The sequence below is a fragment of the Ursus americanus genome, chromosome 7 (assembly GCF_024610735.1).
Source record: "Ursus americanus isolate L20-20 chromosome 7, mUrsAme1.1.p, whole genome shotgun sequence".
Taxonomy (NCBI): domain Eukaryota; kingdom Metazoa; phylum Chordata; class Mammalia; order Carnivora; family Ursidae; genus Ursus; species Ursus americanus.
In genome coordinates this window covers 16,360,901-16,382,405 of record NC_142133.1, presented here as the reverse complement: position 1 = coordinate 16,382,405, position 21,505 = coordinate 16,360,901, and the positions used below count along the sequence as shown (strand labels likewise).

Sequence of the window (21,505 nt, the reverse complement as noted above, 5' to 3'; positions counted from 1 at the left end):
GAATCTGAATCTGTATTTTCGTAAGATCCTCAAATGTTTTGTATGCACATTAATTTTTGAAAAACATTGTGCTAGTCCGTCCTCTAAACTGGTCATTTATTCAAATATTTTAATCCCTCCTGTGTTCAGAAGACTCAGAATTAAGACAAAAACCTGTGTTTGGGAAGTGTTTAAAAATTAGGGAAGAAATGATTTGCCAAAATGAATCCTCCAATAAAGATAGGCACAGGGGCCTTTGGGCTACAAGGGATTAATAAGGCCAAGGAGGACTTCTCAGAGGAGTTGACTCAAGGTTTGCCAGGCTGTTGAAGGGAATAGCATTTTAGCATAAGGGGAGACAAAAGCGTGAAGATGGCATGTTTGGGGTTTCCAAGTATGTACCTCAGAGTATGAAGTTCTAATGAGGGAAAGGAGATGAAATTGGATTCTGAATTTTGCTTTTGTCACAAAGGCAGTGATTGTATTTACTGAATACGTTGTGCCAGACATGGTTCCAAACATTTCACTCAGCTTAGTCTGCGTAATCAGCCTGTATGGGTAGGTACTGATTTATTATCACCTTTATAGACAGACAAATCACAGCAGGGAGTGGTCAGATCCTGGTAGTCAAGGGAGGAGAGGGATTCAAGAATGAGGGAGTGGCGTAATCAATGCAGCAAAGACAAATGGGGTCAAGTTTGATAGTTGAAAAATCCCCATTGGATTTGGCGATTGTATTTGGCTAGTTTAGCAAGTGCAGTTTGAATAGAAATTGTGCACACATGTCGGATTAACATGGCTTTAGGAAAGTATGGGAGGTAAAAGAACTGAGTCTACTCTTGAAGTTTGTGAAAGGAAGGGAGAAACTTTATGGTATAGTGAACAGTGGGGTTCTGGAGCAAGACCTGGATTTGAACTCTGCCTCTGCCACTTCTATGTGATGCCCAGTCAACTATATGCTAAACTGTCCAAAGAAGCCTCTCTTTCCTCACCCATAAAATGGAATTAGTATTTACCTCACAGGGTTGCTGTGAGGATTGAATTAGATTAATGTATATGAAGTATTCAGAAAACAATACGTACTCCATCAAATGGAATTATTAAGGTTGAGGGGTGGGTTTGTTTCTAGAGATGAGAATGTTTATATAAAGGTTGAGAAGCTACAGCTAAAAGAGGTTGAATGTGAAAAGGGTCGATCAGAAGAAAGGGTGGTCCTCCGTTTCAAAGCTAGGGAAGCCCGCTGTGTCTAGTGCTCACTCCTAAAATCAGAGGCAGAGGGGCGCCTGGGTGGCACAGCGGTTAAGCGTCTGCCTTCGGCTCAGGGCGTGATCCCAGTGTTATGGGATCGAGCCCCACATCAGGCTCTTCCGCTATGAGCCTCCCTCTTCCTCTCCCACTCCCCCTGCTTGTGTTCCCTCTCTCGCTGGCTGTCTCTATCTCTGTCGAATAAATAAATAAAATCTTTAAAAAAATAAAAAAATAAAATCAGAGGCAGGAGAAGAGCCCCAGAATTTCCATCCGGAGGAGCTTAGAAACCACCTTAGAAAGTGGGTAGTAAGGCTGATTTTTAGCGCTAAAGCGAAGCATGCCTACGAAGCATACGGTCTCCCTGCTTGGCGGAGTGGCGTGGGGGTGATCTGGGAAAAGGCTGGTGGGGATTATGGTACGCTCAGGCTCCCACAAACCTGTCTTTTATAAGCCTCCCTTGTGGCAGCTACCCACCCCAGGGCTCCGCAGCGCCTCCAGAGCCCTCTAGACTTACTCGCCGCAGCTGTGTGTGACGGCGCCAGGAGCGATTTCCTGGGCACGCGGCGGGGCGCGGGGCCTCGGTGCGCCCGCCTCCCTTCCCCCATCACTGGACCCAAAGCTGGCGGGTGTCCTGCGCACGCTCGGGAGCCCGCGGGCCCCAGGCGCCTCCTGGCAACCAGACACCGGCCTAGGCTGAGAGAGCTAGGAGGCCGCAATGGAGCAGCCAGTCATCGCCATCACCTCCAGTTCCCTCAGAGAAGACCTGGGACCTGGCAGTTTGGTAGTCACCTCCTTGGTACAGACGCCCTCCCCCCGCCCCCACTACCCACTGCCATCCCCCCGACCCGGGCTCCTCTGGCCCAACTCCCACGTCTCTCTAACGCTAACGCTGGGCCTTTGCGCCTCTTGGTTTGCTCTTCACACCTTTCCCTGCCCTCCTAGCTACCCTGCAGTCCGGTCGTCCTGATCTTTAACTGAGTCTGCTTGGTTTTATTTCCTCTTCCCTTGCTCTCCCTCATCCTTCCATTTGCCCGTTTCTGTATTTTCTTTCCTTCTTCCGTACTACCAACTGCGCTGGACAACTGCTTTGATTCCCCCTCTGATCAGAGAGGGTGGGTCTTTCTTTAGTCGAACGCGCATGTTTTTATCCCCTGCCTCTTATTTTAATATTTATAAAATATCTTAAACTACCTTCGTTTAGTTTTTAAGTATATTTGGGCGAGGGATATTTAGCCTATCTTTTGTAAAGTGATTCAGCCCTAAAATGGATTTGCAGTGATAGATGGGTGGGGTTTAGATAGCTTGCCTTGGGCAAAACACAACAGCAGCTGCCAATTACCTTCCTTTAGAAGTACCGTGTTTACTTCTCCCTTCTTCCCACTTGATTTTCCTGGTGCTAGGTAGAGGTGGGAGACTTGTCTTGACCTGCCTGAGAAAGTTTGATTTCTGTGACTATAAATGTGCAACAGAGGAGATTCAACATAAATCTAAGTAAGGGAACATATAGGAAGAAATTCAGACTTAACAGTGCTTATGAAACAGTGTTTTTTGTTTTGTTTTGTTTTGCTTTTTTAAAGAGAAACGCACATTTCATAGTAAAACTAAAGCCCAGGGGTACTCATAAGCGGAGTGGCTATAAGTTGCTAAAAAGGAAGAATGAATTATATCAGTTTACTGATTAGTTTATTATTTCTAATGCACTGTTGCTTGAAATAACCTATATTTTGTAGTAATAACAAAAGCATTATAAATGGAAGTACAATTCAGTGTTGTAATGACTTCACCTAGCGAAAGCACAAAAGGAAAAAGCTAAACAGCTATGTTCTGTTGATGGTGAGGCTGAAACAAATGTGGAGTAATAATAAATGGGTATAGGGTACTTACTGTGGAAACCAAGAGCACCCTTGGAAACTAAGGAATGCGAAAATCATCTGCTTTTTAACTTGGCAGGTGAGGTGTTAAAAATAAAAGCAACCATTTATTTGCACTCGTTGTGGGTCCAAGTCTTTAAATGTATAATGACTTATTCTCATTCCAGCCTTGTTATGCCTTATTTTTTATACTCCGGAGAAGGAGTTGAGGCTCATAAGGGTTAAGTAACTTGTCTAGTGCTCCTAGTTTTTAAGTGGCAGAGCTGGGGTTCAAGGCCTAGTTGGTCTGGCTCCTTTATCATTCTGCCTCTTTAGTGTCACAGCTGGCTGGACAAGTGGAGAGAACTAGCTGTATCATATTCATATGATACATATTTGATAGTATATATAAAAACAGGAAACAGCAGTTTTCAACATTTGCCCTATCACTGGGATTTATATCCCAATATCACATTAATTTGATGACTATATGCTTCTATCTTGAGCTCCCAGCATAATCACCTGAATCATAAATCTATTATAATACAATTTTGGATTTACACAACTCTTTCCTTCCTAGGAACACCAAATTTTGTCATATCTAATTTTCCTTATGACATCTCTTGTGAGATGAGGATGTGTATTACTCTCATTTTTCCAAAGAGAATTTAGATGGGTATTTAGAAGCACTTCAACTCATAAAATAGCAATTTAAGGAAATACGACAGGCAAAATTTATTATTATGTAGCTTTTATTTTTATTCAGGCTGACCAATTTGATACGGGTATTGATTTCTTCAAGCAATGTTGTATAAAATATATTTAACTTCCAGGGATCACCTCTCAAATGAATAAGCACATCTTATGTTTGTTAATAGAAACCAACCCGAAAGGCATCCTCTGTTGAAAGAGAAGGATGGTGGAGAATAGCATTAATGGTATGTCTGGTTTTTATTCTTTCTATTCAAGTGATTCATATTTCCATTGATATTTTAATCAGCCTTAACTTTTACGTCACTAACAATTGCAAGAAAACTGTGGACCTTATTTCCTATTTATAATGTCAGTGTCAGCATCTGACTGAGAAGCTAACTTTAAATTTTGGATGCAGTACAAAGTAAAACAACTCTAGGAATCTGGGTGCTTTACAGGATCCGTAGATAAGGTCAATCTAGCTTCTGATCTCAGTGAGATTACACAAGAAAATGCCTCCATTCTATAAAAGGGGTTTGGGGTTCAGTTTTTATCTTAGATGGCATAGAGCTTGTGGTAAGTTCTGTTAACATGGTCAATGTAGGAAAGCAAGGTGGTAATATCGGAAAGAAAAAATGACCAGAAGATCCCCCTTTCAAGAGACAGCATTTCTATATTGTAGAAATATTTTCTGTCCACACCCTTCAATAATAGAGGGGCCCATGGGCCAAAGCCTTCTTGAAATGGAACTAATTTTAATGGTGAAACCAAGCCAGGTGCTCAGTAGAAATTCAGCCACAAGAGCAGCAGTGACTAAGCTTTCAGGTCTGGCCATGCAGCCACACTGTGATTGTGATTTGAAAGTACCAAACCTCCTATTGGACTGATGAGACCACATGCTCTGCCGGTTCGTCCTCAGTCTCCTGTTCGTATTTTTTTAGCTTCTCACTTGAGGGCTAGAGAGAAACGTGCAGTATCTACCAAGCAGAAGTAGGCTAACTTTTTTTTTAGTCAAGAAACTGCCCTGAGTGGTCTCAGGAGAGACCTGACATTTATAGGTCCAGCTGCCTGTCAAGTTTTAGTGTCTCTGAAGTTACCTTTGAAAAAGTTAAAACTTCCAACTATGACAACAACCCTTTTGCTATAATTCAGCAATGTCTCAGAAAGGAAATAATCATGATTCTCTTGAAATATCGTTCTGTCAGGAGTGTTTACTATATTTGGTAAAATTGTATTAAACCTTAAAACAGAAAGAAATGCTCCTTAAGAGGGACCCTTCTAAGAATGATGCTTTAGGGGATGTTACCAGTTTGCACACTGATCTGAAAAATGATGTCCATTTTCCACAGAACACTCCTATCCCTGGTACTTACCACTTGAAAACTTTCATTGAGGAATCCTTATTAAATCCAGTGATAGCAACCTACAATTTTAAAAACGAAGGAAGGAAAAAACCACCTCTTGTGCAAAGAAACGATCCGGTACTAAATGACCTTCCTCTGTACGCACCTCCTGACTTCTTGGACTTGTTAAAGAAGCAAATGGCTACTTACTCTTTTAAAGACAAACCTCGGGCAAGCCCCAGCACGCTGGTTTGCAAAGATCAGGTAAGTGCTACTAGCAGCTCGGTTTTTGTGGGAAAGCTACCAAGAGCCCCTGAGGAAAATAGTCTGTGTACTTTGAGTGCATCTTCCCCGGGAGAAATTGAAAACCTTTAGGATGCCTTATTGCCTATAGAAATCAAACAAGGTCTGCCTAATTTGCAAGTATGTCCAGCAGGATTTTCCCCTGTGAGGCCTCCTTAACCCAGGAGAGTACATGGGGAGAAACTGTTGCCTCTCAGGCACTCTTGGCAGGATTCCCCTGACCTGGGGAGCTTCTGGAATCTTATCTGTGATGGGGCCATACTTCTGTTCCCTCAAGCAGTTTATACAGTGCGCACCTTCTTCTTCTTCTTTTAAAGAGAAAATTTTTCCAGTAAGTAGTGCCCTTTAATTAGAGTGTGGATATAACCGGATACCATAGGGAAAGTTTTAAAAAAATGTCTTATAGAAACGAGCACTGTGGTACCCGGAAGGTCAGATTCTACTCTGCTCCACCAGTTCATTCATAACATTGGTAATCGCGAGAGCACTGCTGCGCTTACATGCCAGGCTAGGTTCTGTGCAGGGAGGATGTTCCTGACTGGGGAGTATTTGAGTAACAATACAAGAGCAAATATATCAAGCGCTAAAATAAATAGCATGGCAGGAAATGCCAGGGGGGTTTCAGTGTAGGCTGGGTTGAAAAGCTGGAAGGCTCCCTGGATTAAGTAGGACCCAAGCCGGACCTTGAATAATACATGACATTTATGTGGCTCTTACTAGCTTACTGTGAGCTTCCACACGTACTCTCTTAGTTGTTCTTCCCCAGCATTCTGAAATAGGCGGAACAGATGTTATCCCCATTCTGTATGTGAAAACCAAGGTGAGTAGATACTAAGTCACTCGTTGAGAGGCACGTAGCAGATAAAAGTAGGTGAGGCGGTACTTTTAACTGAGGGTTTCTGAGCCCACATCTGGTGCTTTTTCCAGTGTGCCCCTGGCTCTGAACGAGGGGCAGAGTTTGGATGGTTGGATCCAGAGTAGGTGTTTCAAGGGAGGGGCACAACTTTGTGGACGGCCTCTTCCAGGCTGGCAGATGCAGAGTTGTGACTTGGCCTTTGAGACTTGGGACTTTAGGCCTCCCATTTATTAAAGATTTTTTTTTAAAGATTTTATTTATTCATTTGAGAGAGTGGTAGAGGGAGAGAGCACGAGTTGAAGAGGGTCAGAGGGAGAAGCAGACTGCCCGCTGAGTGGGGAGCCCAATGTGGGCTTGATCCTGGGACTCTGGGATCACGACCTGGGCTGAGGGCAGACACTTAACCAAGTGAGCCACCCAGGCACCCAAAGATTTTTTGTAATTCGTGAGAGAGAGAGGGCACACAAGCAGCGGGGAGGATCAGAGAGAGAGGGGTGCCTGACTCGGGGCTCGATCCCAGGACTCTAGGATCATGACCTGAGCAGACGCTTAACTGACTGAGCCACCCAGGTGCCCCTGGGCCTCCCATTTATAAAGAAGCCAGTAATGGTATCAACCCCTACAACTTTATCAGAATATTGTTGTGATAACCTGAGAAGAAATGCATTGCAACTGGAATTTGAATTAAATACAAGGGCTGTGGTTGTGAAGATGGACAAGAAATTTTCATCAGGATGAGCACATCATAACCAACATGTAAACCCTTGCTACTGCTTTGCAAATTATAGCTTTGAAACAGGACAGAGTGATAAATGTTCTTTGGGTAAATCTTATCCTGTTTGCTTCAGTGGATGAATACAAACACTAAATTATGCTGGGACTTTTATGGCTTGGTATCGGGTAACCACGCTACATGTGAAATCATTCTGCCACCTCCAGTGCAAAATCATTCTTCCTCATTCTGCACCACTGTTTACTGCCCTTCTGCTTCCTCTCTTCTTGCTGTTAGGGGTTGTTGAGAGTAGGCCAAGGCCCACTGCCGAAAGGAAAAAACACAGAAGGTTGGCATTAGGCAAAATCTAAAGCTTTAAAAGACCATAAGATTTTGGCTTACCCAGAGGGGGGATAAAACCTGAAAATATACTCTTTCTGTTTCTTTCTTTTTCCTCTCTCCCCCCCACCTCCCCCAAAGGATTGTGCTGTAGAAAGTGGAAGAATTAAATGTTTTCCTAATTTTCTGTTTCAAAGGGTATACGATAATGTTCCCAGGAGGAGAGAGAGTCAGATGTAACATTATTTACACCACCAATAAAATTCGCAATTCTGGTTTTTTAAAAGCAGAGCTCAGTAAAATAATAATTTGAATCTGAGGTAGATAGAGTATCCATTGTTGTTATTTATTAACACAGAACAACATTCTCCAGCTTCACGATTTTTAATAGAACAGTCACTTTATACCCCCTTAGTGCTGCTTTTTATTTGTAAGGAAGTTTTTGCTATTTTCAACACCTTTATTCCGAAGCATGTAACTCACTGGAGAATCTATATCAAAGACGTCTATCAGATGTGTGTGTGTGTGTATATGTGTGTGTATATGTGTATATGTGTGTGTATATGTGTATATGTGTGTGTGTATACTCATCTATGTCTGGCTCTTTCCAAAGACTATTTGAAATGGCCGTACAATGTTTACAATAATTTGTATTTATTTTCGAGGAGTAATAGGTTTTTATTGTAGGACATGTGTACACATGTGGGGCCGTGTCTCTCCCTAGTGTTATGAGCTGCTCTGGACCTGGTTGCCATCCTCCACTAGCTCCTGGATTCCTCCCCGTCGTTGCTGGATGATTTTAGCTCCTTTGTGCCCCCACTCTCTCCACTGCGCCTGTCATGGTTTCAGTGCACCTATACGTGATCGTCCAACAATCTGGCTTTTCAGTTTCGTGAAAACTTTGCGCCACTCACTCTTTAGAGTTGTTTTGTTTGGTTGGGTTTTTTGGCTTTTTTTTTTTTTTTTTTTTTTACATTCCTTAGAGTTTTTCTTTTTTTTTTTCTTTTTTTTTTTTTTTAAAGATTTTATTTTATTTATTCGACAGAGATAGAGACAGCCAGCGAGAGAGGGAACACAAGCAGGGGGAGTGGGAGAGGAAGAAGCAGGCTCATAGCAGAAGAGCCTGATGTGGGGCTCAATCCCATAACGCCGGGATCACGCCCTGAGCCGAAGGCAGACGCTTAACCGCTGTGCCACCCAGGCGCCCCCCTTAGAGTTTTTCAAGACCAATCATTTCAGTCCTCCATAATCTTAACGGCATGCAACCCGTTCTTATCACCCTCTCCCAATCTTCTATTTCCCTTACCCTAGAACCCTAGCCCCAACAATTTTTCTGTCCTCCCAATCCCTAATCCATGGATCCTACCTCCTTTTTCACTGCCTCTGACTTTCTGATGTTTTCCTTCCTTGCAGAGCTGCAGATCCTAGTCACTCAGAGTTTCTCCCTGCATACGCCGACAGTCCCTTTACCGGGTGGCTCATCTTACCTGTCTGGCAAGGCCATCACACTGATTAAGTCCAAGTCTCTGGGAACTTGATCCCTGCATCCATGCAGCTGAATGACTGGTCTCCTTTTAAATTCTTCACCTTGCCTGGCACTGAATGGACTTCCCTAGTGTGTTTTCTCTGCCACTCTTGTAGGTGGCTTTATCTCACATCTCCCCTCTTTCCAAAGCCCCAAGTCCTCCTCCTCAGTCCTCCCTGTTCTCTCTTCTCACCTCCTTCAGCCCCTTCTCCCTGACCTCTTCATGTTGGAGTGCCCCTAGGCCCTCACACCTCTTCCCCTTCTACACTCACTCCCTTGGTGTTCTCATTCAGTCCCAAGGCTTTGGATACCATCTATTTGTTTGAGATTTCCAAATTTATATCTCCTTGACTTGTATATCCAACTGCCTTTTTGACTTCTGCACTTGTAGGTCTAATTCAGGGTTTCTCAGCATTGGCACTATTGACATTTTGGATGGGATTTTTTTTTTTAAGATTTTATTTATTTGACAGAGAAAGACATGGCAAGAGAGGGAACAGAAGCAGGGGGAGTGGGAGAGGGAGAAGCAGGCTTCCCACTGAGCAGGGAGCCTGATGCAGGGCTTGATCCCAGGACCCTGGGATCGTGACCTGAGCCAAAGGCAGAAGCTTAATGACTGAGCCACCCAGGCGCCCCTGGATGGGATAATTCTTTGTTGTGGGGGCTGTTCTGAGCTTTGTAGGATGTCCAGCAGCATTCCTGGATAATTAGATGCCGTTAGCTAAGTAAATGTCATTAGCAGTCCCCCCTCCCAGTTGTAACAACCCAAACTGTCTCCAGACATTGCCAAATGTTCCCTGGGGGTGGGCGTGGGGGGAATATAACCAACCAAACAACCAACCAACCAACCAACTGACCTCCTTCCTGATTGAGAACCTTTGTGACAGTGGGTGTGGTTGTTCTCAGGGTCCACAGGTTTATTGTGAACTGGCTTCATCTCATTCTCTTCCTGCCCTGGCCTCCTGGCTGCTTCTTGAGCTTGCCACTGCACCCTGGAGTCTTTGCACTGGATCTTCCTTCTTCTGGAGCACTCTTATTCCAGATATCTGCATGGCTCACTCCATCCCCTTCTTCAGGTCTTTCTTCAAGTGTCATCTTCTCAATGAGACCCATTTAAATTGGCCATCTGACACTCCTGCCCTTCCCTACCCTGTCCTTCTTATTTTTTCTTCAGCACCTGTAGCCATCAATACACTCTGTAATTTACTTGTACTTTGCATTCATTATTTGTGGTCTGTTTGCCCCCATGAGCATGAAGCTTCATGAGGACATGAATATTAATTTGTTTTGCTTGCGGTTACGTCTTTGCCTCTAGAACAGTATCTGGTGATTAATGTGTGTTGAATGTGGAATGAATGAATGATTACCCAACTATCTGATATCTGACTAGGCTTTACTCTATTTGTTTCCTTTGATGTGTGATTTTCTTTGTGTAGTATTGTTCACTGTTCCTCAAAACTTATTTTCATGAACCCTAAGACCTAAGATGACAGTGTTTTCCTTCAGAGAAGGCTTGCTTTTGGTTCTGCTGATACTTGGGGGAGCTACCAATCTGATGCCACTCGAAATGACTGCTTACGTGTTCTTGGATCACTCCAGTAATGGGAATTTGGATTGGAATCCATGAAAGGGACCAGCCCATGGTTACAATCTCTCAATGTGGATTTCTTCCCCCTTTTCCAATTCTGCTTAGCACCAAGGCAACTCTGCCTACAGACCCTGAGCAGTGGGTGATATGGGAGGGCTTACTTTCAGGAAGTGCTCTTTCAGGGTCTCTAATTCCTGTGGGTAGGATTCCCATTAGATCACCATCATTAATGGGCCCAGGCTTTGACCTCTGGATCCTTGTAAGACTCTGAAGTTCCCTCAAATGCAGCTCTGTTCTTCTGCTGAGTTTAGTCTGGACCAGCAAATATCCTCTGGGCAAAACTTGGCCACATACCTCTCTGGCTTCTTGCTATGTCTTGCTTTGAGGTTCTTATAATTCCTTATTATCTGGTTAGCAATTTCATATCATTTTAAAAACTCTTGTTGGTTTGCTTTTAATATTTTATTCCTCATTTTTGGTAGTTGTGTGCCGTGGGAAGGTTTACCATCCAAACAACCTAGCTCGCCATTAATAGAAATCAGACCTTTTTTTTTCCCCTTAGAAAGATACTATAAATCTTTTCCACACCATTATGTATTCTCTTCCCTCATTTTAAATAGCTGCATAGTTTCCTACTGGATGGGCATATCCTCATGTACTCATTCATTTTCTGCTATTAGTCACAGAGTGGAATTGTTGGGGAAAGGTATGCAGGTGTCTAAGTCTTTGGAGATGCATTGCCAAAATGCTCTTACAGAAAAATTGTGCCATCCTGCAACTCTCTCTTGCAGAGTAGAATAAATCCGGTAGCACTTTACATCCACTGTTTATGTTTTCAACTAAAAACATGGATCAAATGACTTAAATGGGAAATTTTAAAGTATAAACTTGAACTCAGTATGCTAGGGGAACTTCTGAACAACCCGAAGTCAGCTACGCATGTGCCAGAGTCTCCCGACAATGAACAGGAAAGAGAGAAGATAGTGACTCTGCCCCTGTCTGTAGCCAGTGAGTCAGTAACTGTGTGGCTTCAACACTTTTGTATCAAAGGGTAAAAATGAGTCATGTTCTCTCTCCTTTTTTTTTTAATTTAAATTTTAGATAGTTAGCATACAGTGCAATATTGGTTTCTGGAATAGAGTCATGTTCTCTTATAATCCAATTGAAATAGATAGTCTAGTTTAAAAATGAAGAAAGGATATGACTAGCAATTGACAAAGAGACATACCAGTTACTAAAAAAAACAAAAGCACAAAGTGATGCTTGGCTTCAACTGATAATTAAATAGTTACAAAGGAACAAAAGCAGCTAGACACAGTTCTTTTGCCTGTCAGATGATCAACAATTTAAGTTTGATGATACCCGTTATTGGCAAAGAGTGTACAGAAACAGATATTCTCACACATGTTTGTATAATACAAATTGTTGTGAGTATTTTGGAGGGTAATTTGGTAATTCCTAGCAGATTTAAATGTACATAGGAAGGGATGCCTGGGTGGCTCAGTTAGTTAAGCATCTGCCTTTGGCTCAGGTCATGATTCCTGGGTCCTGGGATCAAGTCCCACATCTGGCTCCTTGCTCAGCGGGGAGCCTGTTTCTCCCTCTGCCGGCTGCTCCCCCGCTTGTGTTCTTGCTCTCTCTCTCTCTGACAAATAAATAAATAAAATCTTTTAAAAAATGCACATAATAAGTGATTCCACTGTCAGGAATTTACCCTACAAATGGTCTTACAAAAGTACAGTGAGATACTATATACAATACCGCAGCATGTTTTATAATTTTATTTAACCAGACGACTAATTATATAATGGTCCATCCATACAGTGGATGGTATACTGTACAACCATTAAAAATAATGAGGTAAATCTATATGTGTTGATATGGAAACATCTCCAAGATATATATGACTAAATGAAAATACTCAAGGAACAGACCTGTATGTATAGCATAATCCCGTTTGTATGAATGAAAACAAATATACCTATATATGATGCTAAATGCATCCTTTCTTTTCTTGAGAGTTACTTAAGCAATCATTAACAGTGGCTTCCATTCGAGAAGTAAAGGGTTAGGTAGGGGGCAAGGAGACTTACCTGTTATTTTTTTCTTTCTATAGACTTTGAATGTAACGCAAGCGATGTTCTTTTCAATCATGCTCATTTGTAAAGAAATCCAAATTTTTTCCAACATTTCTTCTATTTTATCTCATTACAGTTTCCATTTTAAAACATCTCTTATTTACTTCCCAGGTTGGGAACATTTCAATGAAAATCAGAAACAAAACTTAAAATTGCTTCAAACTTCTGTCCAGATTGGCTTTAGCCTTAGAAGATGAAGCTCCCGTGAAAGGAAACAAGTTTGGCGATTCTGCTTCTCTCCACCCCCAGATCAGAATGTGGTCAGGCTGGAAAGGCACCCCTAAGTGCCATTTTATTTTAATTTTTTAAAAGATTTATTTATTTTTATTTTAGAGAGAGAGTGGGGGTGGGGAGGAAGAGAGAGAATCCCAAGCAGACTCTGCTGAGCACAGAGCCTGATGTAGGGCTGCCTCTCACCACCCTGAGATCATGACGAGTTGAAATCAAGAGTCAGATGCTTAGCCGACTGCGCCACCCAGGCGCTCCTCATTGTGCATTTAAATAAAAAACGTGGCGGCCCTCGGAGTTGGCTCATTTTGCAAATATTTTTTGAGGTTGAGCTCTCAAAGAGTACCTGCAAGGCAAAGCGATACTTGCCACATGCAAATATGTCAAGAGAGTGGCCAGTGAAAATAAATTTTGAAAAATGGATTCAGAGACTTGTCTCAGGGACTGGGACCCACTGATAGTTCTTAGTTCATTTGGAGCTGATGAAAAGTACAGGGTACTGGCAAAACTAAGGACAATATCATAGCTAGTATGAGGCAGGCTTCTTTTTGAGAAAGTCCTGTGTCATCTTATTTCTCAGAACCAAATGTGAGTAGTGAATCAGTGATGCTTTCATATGACATAAGAGACTTTACTTCTCGGAGAGAAGGTACATTTGATGAAATTTCTACCAATAGCGCCTAAAAATATTGTACCTACCAGCCCATTTGCTGCATTCACCTTATGATTATTCTCCTAGGGCTTCTAAAGGGACAAAAAATCTGTTTCCTTCCATCCCACCTATTTATGGATCCAGGTGTTCAGAATATTGTCATACCAAAGACCGAATAAGGAGAGTTGGAGGTTTTCACTTATTCCAGTTTTCTGACATTGAGGGTGCTGATACAACACAGCTGAATTAAGTATCCATGCTAGTATCATCCTGCTGTATTTTACGGCTCCGAGATATCGCTAGATTTCTGAATGCCTAATCAACACGGACTGAAACAATTAGCTAGAGTCAGGTATTATTATGGACTCATTGTCTAGATTCTCTGAGTCTTACATTACAAATGAAGAACTGAGAAGCATATGTAGGACTTAGGAAAGTGTGTGTGTGTGTGTGTATATATATATATGTACATATATACACATGCACATATACATTCTTTTTCATATATATGTGTGTGTATATATATTCCATTAGACCCAAGGATAATGGAGCCACCGAGATAGTTTGCAACAAGTTCAACAATGTGCAGAGAAACAGTCTCCTAAGTGAGTCTCTATTTAAGACTATGGGAAAAAAATCAGCCCTCTGTCAGCTATATTAAATAGCAAAGAATGGCCAGTGCAAGTAAAATAGGACAAATAGAGAAGCTATGGGTAACCAATATTTCTTTCTAGATTAATGCTCAGAGTTTTTTCATGAGTACTTTATTACATAAATCTTTTGTGATTGCTGAGTATAGAACAAACAGCAGCTTAAGTTTTTTTTTTTCCACTTTTCACTTCTCTTTCTTATTTCTTCTCCTGTGTATGTGTGTGTATGTGCTTGAGAGAGAGAGAGTGAGAGCACAAGAGCAATGAGCATTAAACTATATGCACAGTTTAAATAGAAAGCAAGTATCCATGTAACCATCATCAAAATCAAGAATAAAATGCTATGGCCCCTAAGAAGGCCGCTTGCTTAAAATACATTCCTGTGCTCCCATGGTGTGATTAAACAAACAAACTCACGTTTCTTTGGTGTTTATTATGTCTAGTGACTATTAACAAGGCACAGGACAATGTATTTCATCACAAAATCTGTATTTACTGTTATCACTGTATCCACGAAAAGCTTCCTCTGCGATCAAAATTGTATTAATATGTGAAAGACAGCTGTGGGGTAAAATATAATAGCTGAACTTCCAATGTGGCAGATAATGCCAGGATATGGATGCCTCATTTTCAGCAAAGGCAGTGTTGTATCTTTTAAATCTGATTTTAAAATAATAGGGGCTGGGGGAGATTGTTCACTTCAAGGAAGCCTTCTTCCCAGGATTTTGTAATACAACTCCTTCCTGCCAGCTCCTTCAACATAGGAAGTTCCGGAGGTCGGGGCAGTCTTCTTTCTCCTGGCTTCTGGTTCTCCTTCCTTCTCTTCCTCCCCTCTGTCACAGTCCCACTCTGTGCAAACCGGTTCCCGACACTCCCTTACCTCACATGCTTCTGGGCTAATATCTATAGATCCAGAGACAATGGAGCCACCCAGGTACTTTGCAACAAGTTTGGCAGTGGGCAGAGAGACAATCTCTTCTGCAACATTCCTCCTTAAAATGCCCTCCGTGGCCCCCTGGAGGAAGTCCTGCCTTCCCTAAAACCCCACTCCAATTTCAGTCTTTGCCATCCTCAAACCACTCAGGTGGATTTATTTATTTAATTATTGCCCCCTGGCTTTATTGAGATATGATTGGCAAGTGAAATTGCATCTATTTAAGGTGTACATGAGGATTTTATATTTGTACGCATCGTGTGAGGCACCTGGGTGGCTCAGTCAGTTGATTTTGGCTCAGGTCATGCACTCAGGGTCGTGGGATCGAGCCCTGCAGTGGGCTCTCCCTCTCCCTCTGTCTCTCCCGCACCCCAAAGAAAAAGAATCTATATCTGTATGTATTGTGAAATGATTACGACGTCAGGTTAATTAACACATCCATCACTTCTCATAGCTACTATTTTGTGTATGTGTGGTGAGGACACATAAGATCTACTCTCTTGACAGTTTTCAAGCATCCAATAAGTATCACTCTAGTCACCATGCTGTACATTATTATTATTATTTTTTAAAGATTTTATTTATTTATTCGACAGAGATAGAGACAGCCAGCGAGAGAGGGAACACAAGCAGGGGCAGTGGGAGAGGAAGAAGCAGGCTCGTAGCAGAGGAGCCCGATGTGGGGCTCGATCCCATAACGCCGGGATCACGCCCTGAGCCGAAGGCAGACGCTTAACCGCTGTGCCACCCAGGCGCCCCTCCAGTCTGTCTTTTATAATTTTATTAATCGTACTTTATATTAGAATTGTTTATGTACGTGCCTTCTCACTCCTGCTGGCCAGAGACCATATCTCTCTTACCGTTGTATTCCCCACCACACCTAGCAGTACTTTACTCACAGAGCGGGCTCACCAAATGGTAGTTGAATGGATTTTTTAAATCTAGTACATTTAAAATATGATCAATTGTACAGCATTTTTCTATGCATCATCTCAGGCACACTATCATAAAATGTACTCTGAAAAGGGAATATTTGTTGACTGTTTTGAAAGCTCCATCTTTGAAAATGTACTTTTTCCACTATTAAGATCGAGAATAAGTTATATAATGCTATATGGTCATAAAGGATTATGAATGACAGGTAATAAGATAAAGTGAGCTTAAGACCTGTATTAATCTATTTTTGGTGTCCTTGTCCATTCTATGTAGTCAGTTAAGCTTTCACCAGGGCAATATGATCTACTTCCTGCACCAGTTCCCAAGCACGCTTCCAGGTAATTATATACTTATTAAGTTGCTTTTAATAATTTCACTCATGCCTTTTTATTTACATACTTAACCAATACTAATGCTTTTAAACCTTATTTATGCCCATCATTTCTAGATTAGCATTTTTAAATATTTAGGGAGAGATAGGGAAGAAGTTAACAAAGTTCCCACATTAAAAAAATAGATTTAGAACATCGTCTTTTTTTTTTTTAATATAGGAGCTTCGTATTTCGTTCTACAGTTCAAAGATTTCCAACAAGCTGCTTCACTCCTGTAAGTATATTGTAGACAATTAACTCGTGATGAATTTTGTGTTTAAAATATGCAGTAGTTCATTTTGATATATCAAGATTAACATTTTGTTCACTGTAGAAGATAAGCAAATGATTAATGTAATTGATTTAAGATACTTAAAGTATATCTGAAGATATACCAGAGATTTCAAGGTAAGTAACCCATTTGTGTCAAGTTACAGAAGAAAAATAAAAGCTCCTTTCCTTTCTGTAGGTCTTGACTAATATCACCTTCTCGGTGAAGTCATCCCTAGTCACCTGTTCAGAATTTCCTGTGCCCCCTTCTTTGGTTAGTTTTTCTCCACAGTGCTCATCACTGTCCAATACACTACACTCAGACATTAGTTTATCCTGTTTTATCTGTCCCCCCTACTGGAATGTAAGCTTCATGAAGGTGGGGACTTTTGTCCGGTTTTGTCCTGTATATGTAATACCTAGAAAAATGGCTAGCACATGGTATTTATTGATGAAATTAATCAAATCAGAGATATTCAATAGATCATTGTATTAACAACAAAAAGGGAAAGTATCTCTGGTTTCTTTCAAAATGCCTTCCTGTTTCTACAGATTTCCAAATATATGTCCATGTGTTTTGATAAAAATGAACTCCTTTAGGTAATTAACTGGTAGGATGCCAAAAAACAAATAATTACATAAACATTTTGAAGGATTAAGGAAATATGAAATTATTTTGGGGTGGTTTGATGGGCTTGAGTTACTTATTTGTAACTAGAAACCCCGGGGGAGAAAGACATACAGTGAACATCTGAAAGAGGAATTTAGATAACAGAGTTCAGAAACAGACCCTAGACTATATAAGGTTTTTATATTTGATAAAGATGGTATGACAAATCAGTAGGGAAAGGAAGAGAATATTTTATGCTGGGAATTGATTAAATAACTTAGAAATTAAGTTAGATTCTTCCTACCACATATTAAAATAAATTCCATATTGATGAAAGAATTAAATGAAGCATAAAACCAGAAGAAAATAAATTAGCCTATATCTAATTTTAGGATAAGACAGATTTTCTGAGATCAGAGCAGTGGGTGAACTGCAAAGGAGAAGTATTTGATTTGATTACACAACATTTAACATTTCTTATATATCAGAAGACCAACTGTAAACAAAGCTAACAGGCAAGTGCAAATTCGGAAAAGTTATTTTCCACATACGTGGCAGATAAAGGGCTAATGGCCTTATTTAAACTTCTCTTAGCAATCTAGAGGAAAAACATCAATAGAAAATTAAAAGAGGTGAAGGCCAGGATTGGGCCATTCATATAACAAGAAGTTCAGATAGCCAACAAAGGTGAAGAAATTTTGATCCCACGAACAAGTGTGAGAAACTAAAAGGCTAACTGAAAACTTTCTCTATGTGGGTGGTGTGCTGGGCTGAATAATGGCCCCAAAGATGTGGCCATGTCCTAATTCTTAGAACCTGTGAGTGTTACCTTGTGTGGCAGAAACTGCCTTGCCCACGTGATTATGGGAAGGATCTTGAGATGGGGAGATTGTCCTGGATTCTCCGGTGGGCCCTAAATGCAGTCACAAGTGTCCTTATAAGAGGGAGGCAGGTGGAGATTTGAGAAGGGAGAGAAGGCAGTGTGGTCACAGAGGCAAAGGTGGGAGTGATGCCACCACAAGCCAAGGAAGGTGGCCGTCCCCAGAAGCTGGAAGAGGCAAGGACAGACTCTCCCCTAGAGCCTCCAGAGGGAGCAGCACCCCCAGTGACACTGATGTCAGACTTCTGGCCTCCAGAATTATGAGAGAATAAAATTCTGTTGTTTTAAGCTACCAAATTTACAGAAATTTGTCACTGCAGGCACAAGACATTGATACAGGTGGGGATTATGTCCAGTGGATTTCACAGTGGTTTGATGGGAGGAGGACATGGTTTTTCCTTTGGGTATCCCTAGGCTCTTTCTCTCGCACATGTCAGTAGCTGCAAAATGACTCCTCGGACTCTGGCTCAGTGTACAGATCAGGGCTTCGGGAATGGGCCAGTTGCCGGTGTTCTGGGAGCTGAGTCAGGGAAGAGCTGGGGGTGTCACTGTTTGGTGTGTGGAGAAGTTCACTTAATTCCTGTTTCTGGTAAAGTGCCTGGGGCTCCTGTGTCCAGTTGTCTGGAACAGTCTCCCCAGAAATGCACCCTGCCCCACCCGGATGCAGGAAAGGGGGGAGGTAGAGGGACCTGGAGAGAAGAGGTCTACCAGTCTTCCTGCTTTCAGCCCCCACCTCTCCATTCCCACCTCACAGGGGCCTCATGCCTAAAATTCCTGACCTTCTCTTGGGTTCTGTGGAGCAAATCAGCCTGCACCCCTAGCAGCTTCAGCTGTCTCCACTGTGCCATATGAGGTCCCATTCCTCCAGGTGGCTTCCTGTCTTCCCCCAATATGTTCTCTCTGTTGGCTGTTGTCTCTTCTCTTGGCTGTGTGTGTGTGTGTGTGTGTGTGTGTGTGTGTGTGTGTATGTGTGTAGAATGGGAGGTGGATAGTTATGCCTTTCTTATTTGATGGGAGGAATGGAAATAGATGCCTATGTGTAGTTGGCTTTGGCAGCAAGCAGTCAAGACACCTGGATTTTTTTTCCCCCTGGGTAATAACTCTGTTTCCCTTGAAATATATGCTTTAAATGAATGCTGTGAGCTGATAATGATTTGTTTACTATTAGTAAGGAAGGACTCAATCAAAAATAAGTTGATTTTAGTTCAGGTTAGGCGTCCTGGACAAGCAGCCTGGGATGTGAAATAGCACAAGCCAGTTGATTCTGACAGTTTTTGCCTTCGTTCTCATTGCTTTTATGGAGACAAGATTTTTCGAGATCCCTATTCTGCCATTTTCATTGATGTCACCTCATCCATTCTATTTTATAAATAAAAGTGATTCACTGATTTGGAACATCCTGTCCTTCAACAAAGTGAAAAGAATACTTTCATGGAAAATGTTCTAAGACAAAGAAATAGCCCAGGGCTGTGATTCATGTCTGTCTTAAACATGCATTCCCAGAGCAGAATGTGGCTTTGGTTTAGATCTACAAACTTGTAAACTGCAGAAAGCAAACTCGTTTGATCCCACCAGTGGGACGTGGTGATGCGCTGTGTGAATATGGTACAGAAATACTGCTTACTGTTCTCAAACCTTTTTGAGATAAATGCAGTAATCTTCAGGCCATTATAATATGCCACTTAACCTTTATCCGAAAATCTAATTGGATTGATTTTATCATTCAGTTTTATTGCTCTAGAAATTAACAGTATAATCACAGAACTGTTAAGGACTTTTAGAACTGGGAGAAACTTTATAAATGAGCTACTGTTGACCCTTGAACAACACGGATTTGAACTGTGTGGGCCCACATATATGTAGGTTTTTTTCAGTAAATACAGTATAGTACTGTAAATGTATTTTCTCTTTCTTATAATCACCTTAATATTTTTCTATAGCTTATGTTATTTTAAGTGTACAGTATATAATCCATACAACATATAAAACACATGCTAATCCGCTATATATGTTATGGGTAAGGCTTTCAGTCAACAATAGGCTATTAGTAGTTAAGTTTTAGGGGAGTGTGAAGTTATACGTGGATTTTCCACTGCTCGGGGGCTGGTGCTCCTAACCCCCACGCAAGGGTCAACTGTACCTATTAGGGTTGGCTTTGATGATGATAGCCACCATCATTCATTGAGTGTTTTCTGGTGTGGCTGCATTTAATCCTCGGAGCAACTTGGTGGGTTAGTATTTCACCTCTACTTCACAGGTCAGGAAATGAAAGTAGTTTACAGAGGTCACATGGCCATTTAGGAAGTGGAGCCGTGACTTAGACCCTGTCTCTGGTGACCTCCAAACCTGGGCTCTGAGCTGTGCTGCCTAGTGCGTGAGCATGATCAAGTGACTTGCTTAGTGCCTTTGGACATTTAGAGCTGGTCCAGGGTCAAATCCAAGTGGCAGACATTGTGTTGTCTCTGGTGTCACCATTCCTCACTGATGACTAAGGCTTGTTCATGGGCCCAGGTTGGCCGGCTTGACCTTTTTTGCAGAAGGATGAGTTCACATGCTGGAGGCTTCTCTCTCCTGGGAGGGCCATCTACCAGCCTGCCTGGTAGGCCCTGATCGTCTAAGATCTTACAATGGGTGGATGCAGCTTAGGCTCCAGCTGGGAGACTTGCTACACTGGCTTTTCTTAATTGGCCATATTTTTTCCCTGGGACATCTTTAGGGTGTTAGAACTTTTAGTCTTTTCTCAGCAAAGCCTCTTTGTAAAAAGCTGGACTCAACTGAGTCTAGCTGACTTCAATAGAAGTTCTTTCATCTGCTCTACACATCTCTTTTGGGGGGCAGTGTGTGTAAGGCCCTATGCTAGGTAGCTATTGTTGAGTATTCAATGGCAAATGAGACATTTTATCAGTGTTCTCCCTTCCCTCTCGAAGGGCAAAGACACACTAAAGTCAATAACCCAACCAAGGTGTGCCCATACAAGCACACAGAAACTTACACAGATGAAATGAGAGTCCGGGATTCAATGCATGTGACACAATGCATGTGTCTGACTAGCGTGAGACCAAATGGCTTGGCACACACAACTTGAAACGTGGCACCCAAAATTAGACACGGATGACTCAAGTTTAATATTATCTGTTGATAGAAGCACATGTACCTTCTTCCTTCTGAGAGCCATCTCCAGAACTTTCTGATACATTCCCTGGTAAGCTTCTTAGCAAGTGCTGACTCCAGGCTGAGGAAGGAGATAAGGGCAGCAGTGAAGAAAAGGCTTGAATGAGGAAAGGGACACCCATCCTTGTCCCTTCAGAGCCTGTATCCGAAGCCAGACTCAAAGAAACCAAAGTGCTAGTGTGCTCTCAGGCTTTGGATCCAAAGGTTTTCCACAAGGCATTTATTAGTT

The 21,505-nt window shown here is 41.9% G+C and overlaps 1 protein-coding gene across 1 annotated transcript in view; it reads left to right on the top strand.

Moving 5' to 3' along the window:
- The first annotated feature begins 1,904 nt into the window (after positions 1-1,904).
- STPG4 (sperm-tail PG-rich repeat containing 4) overlaps positions 1,905-21,505 on the top strand; it is a 36,513-nt gene continuing 16,912 nt past the window's right edge. Inside the window, exons 1-5 of the mRNA XM_045788386.2 lie at positions 1,905-2,023; positions 3,956-4,015; positions 5,120-5,377; positions 16,248-16,312; positions 16,526-16,580. Coding sequence (XP_045644342.2) covers positions 1,943-2,023; positions 3,956-4,015; positions 5,120-5,377; positions 16,248-16,312; positions 16,526-16,580 — 519 coding nt within the window. The 5' untranslated portion in view covers positions 1,905-1,942. The remainder of the gene's footprint in view (positions 2,024-3,955; positions 4,016-5,119; positions 5,378-16,247; positions 16,313-16,525; positions 16,581-21,505) is intronic.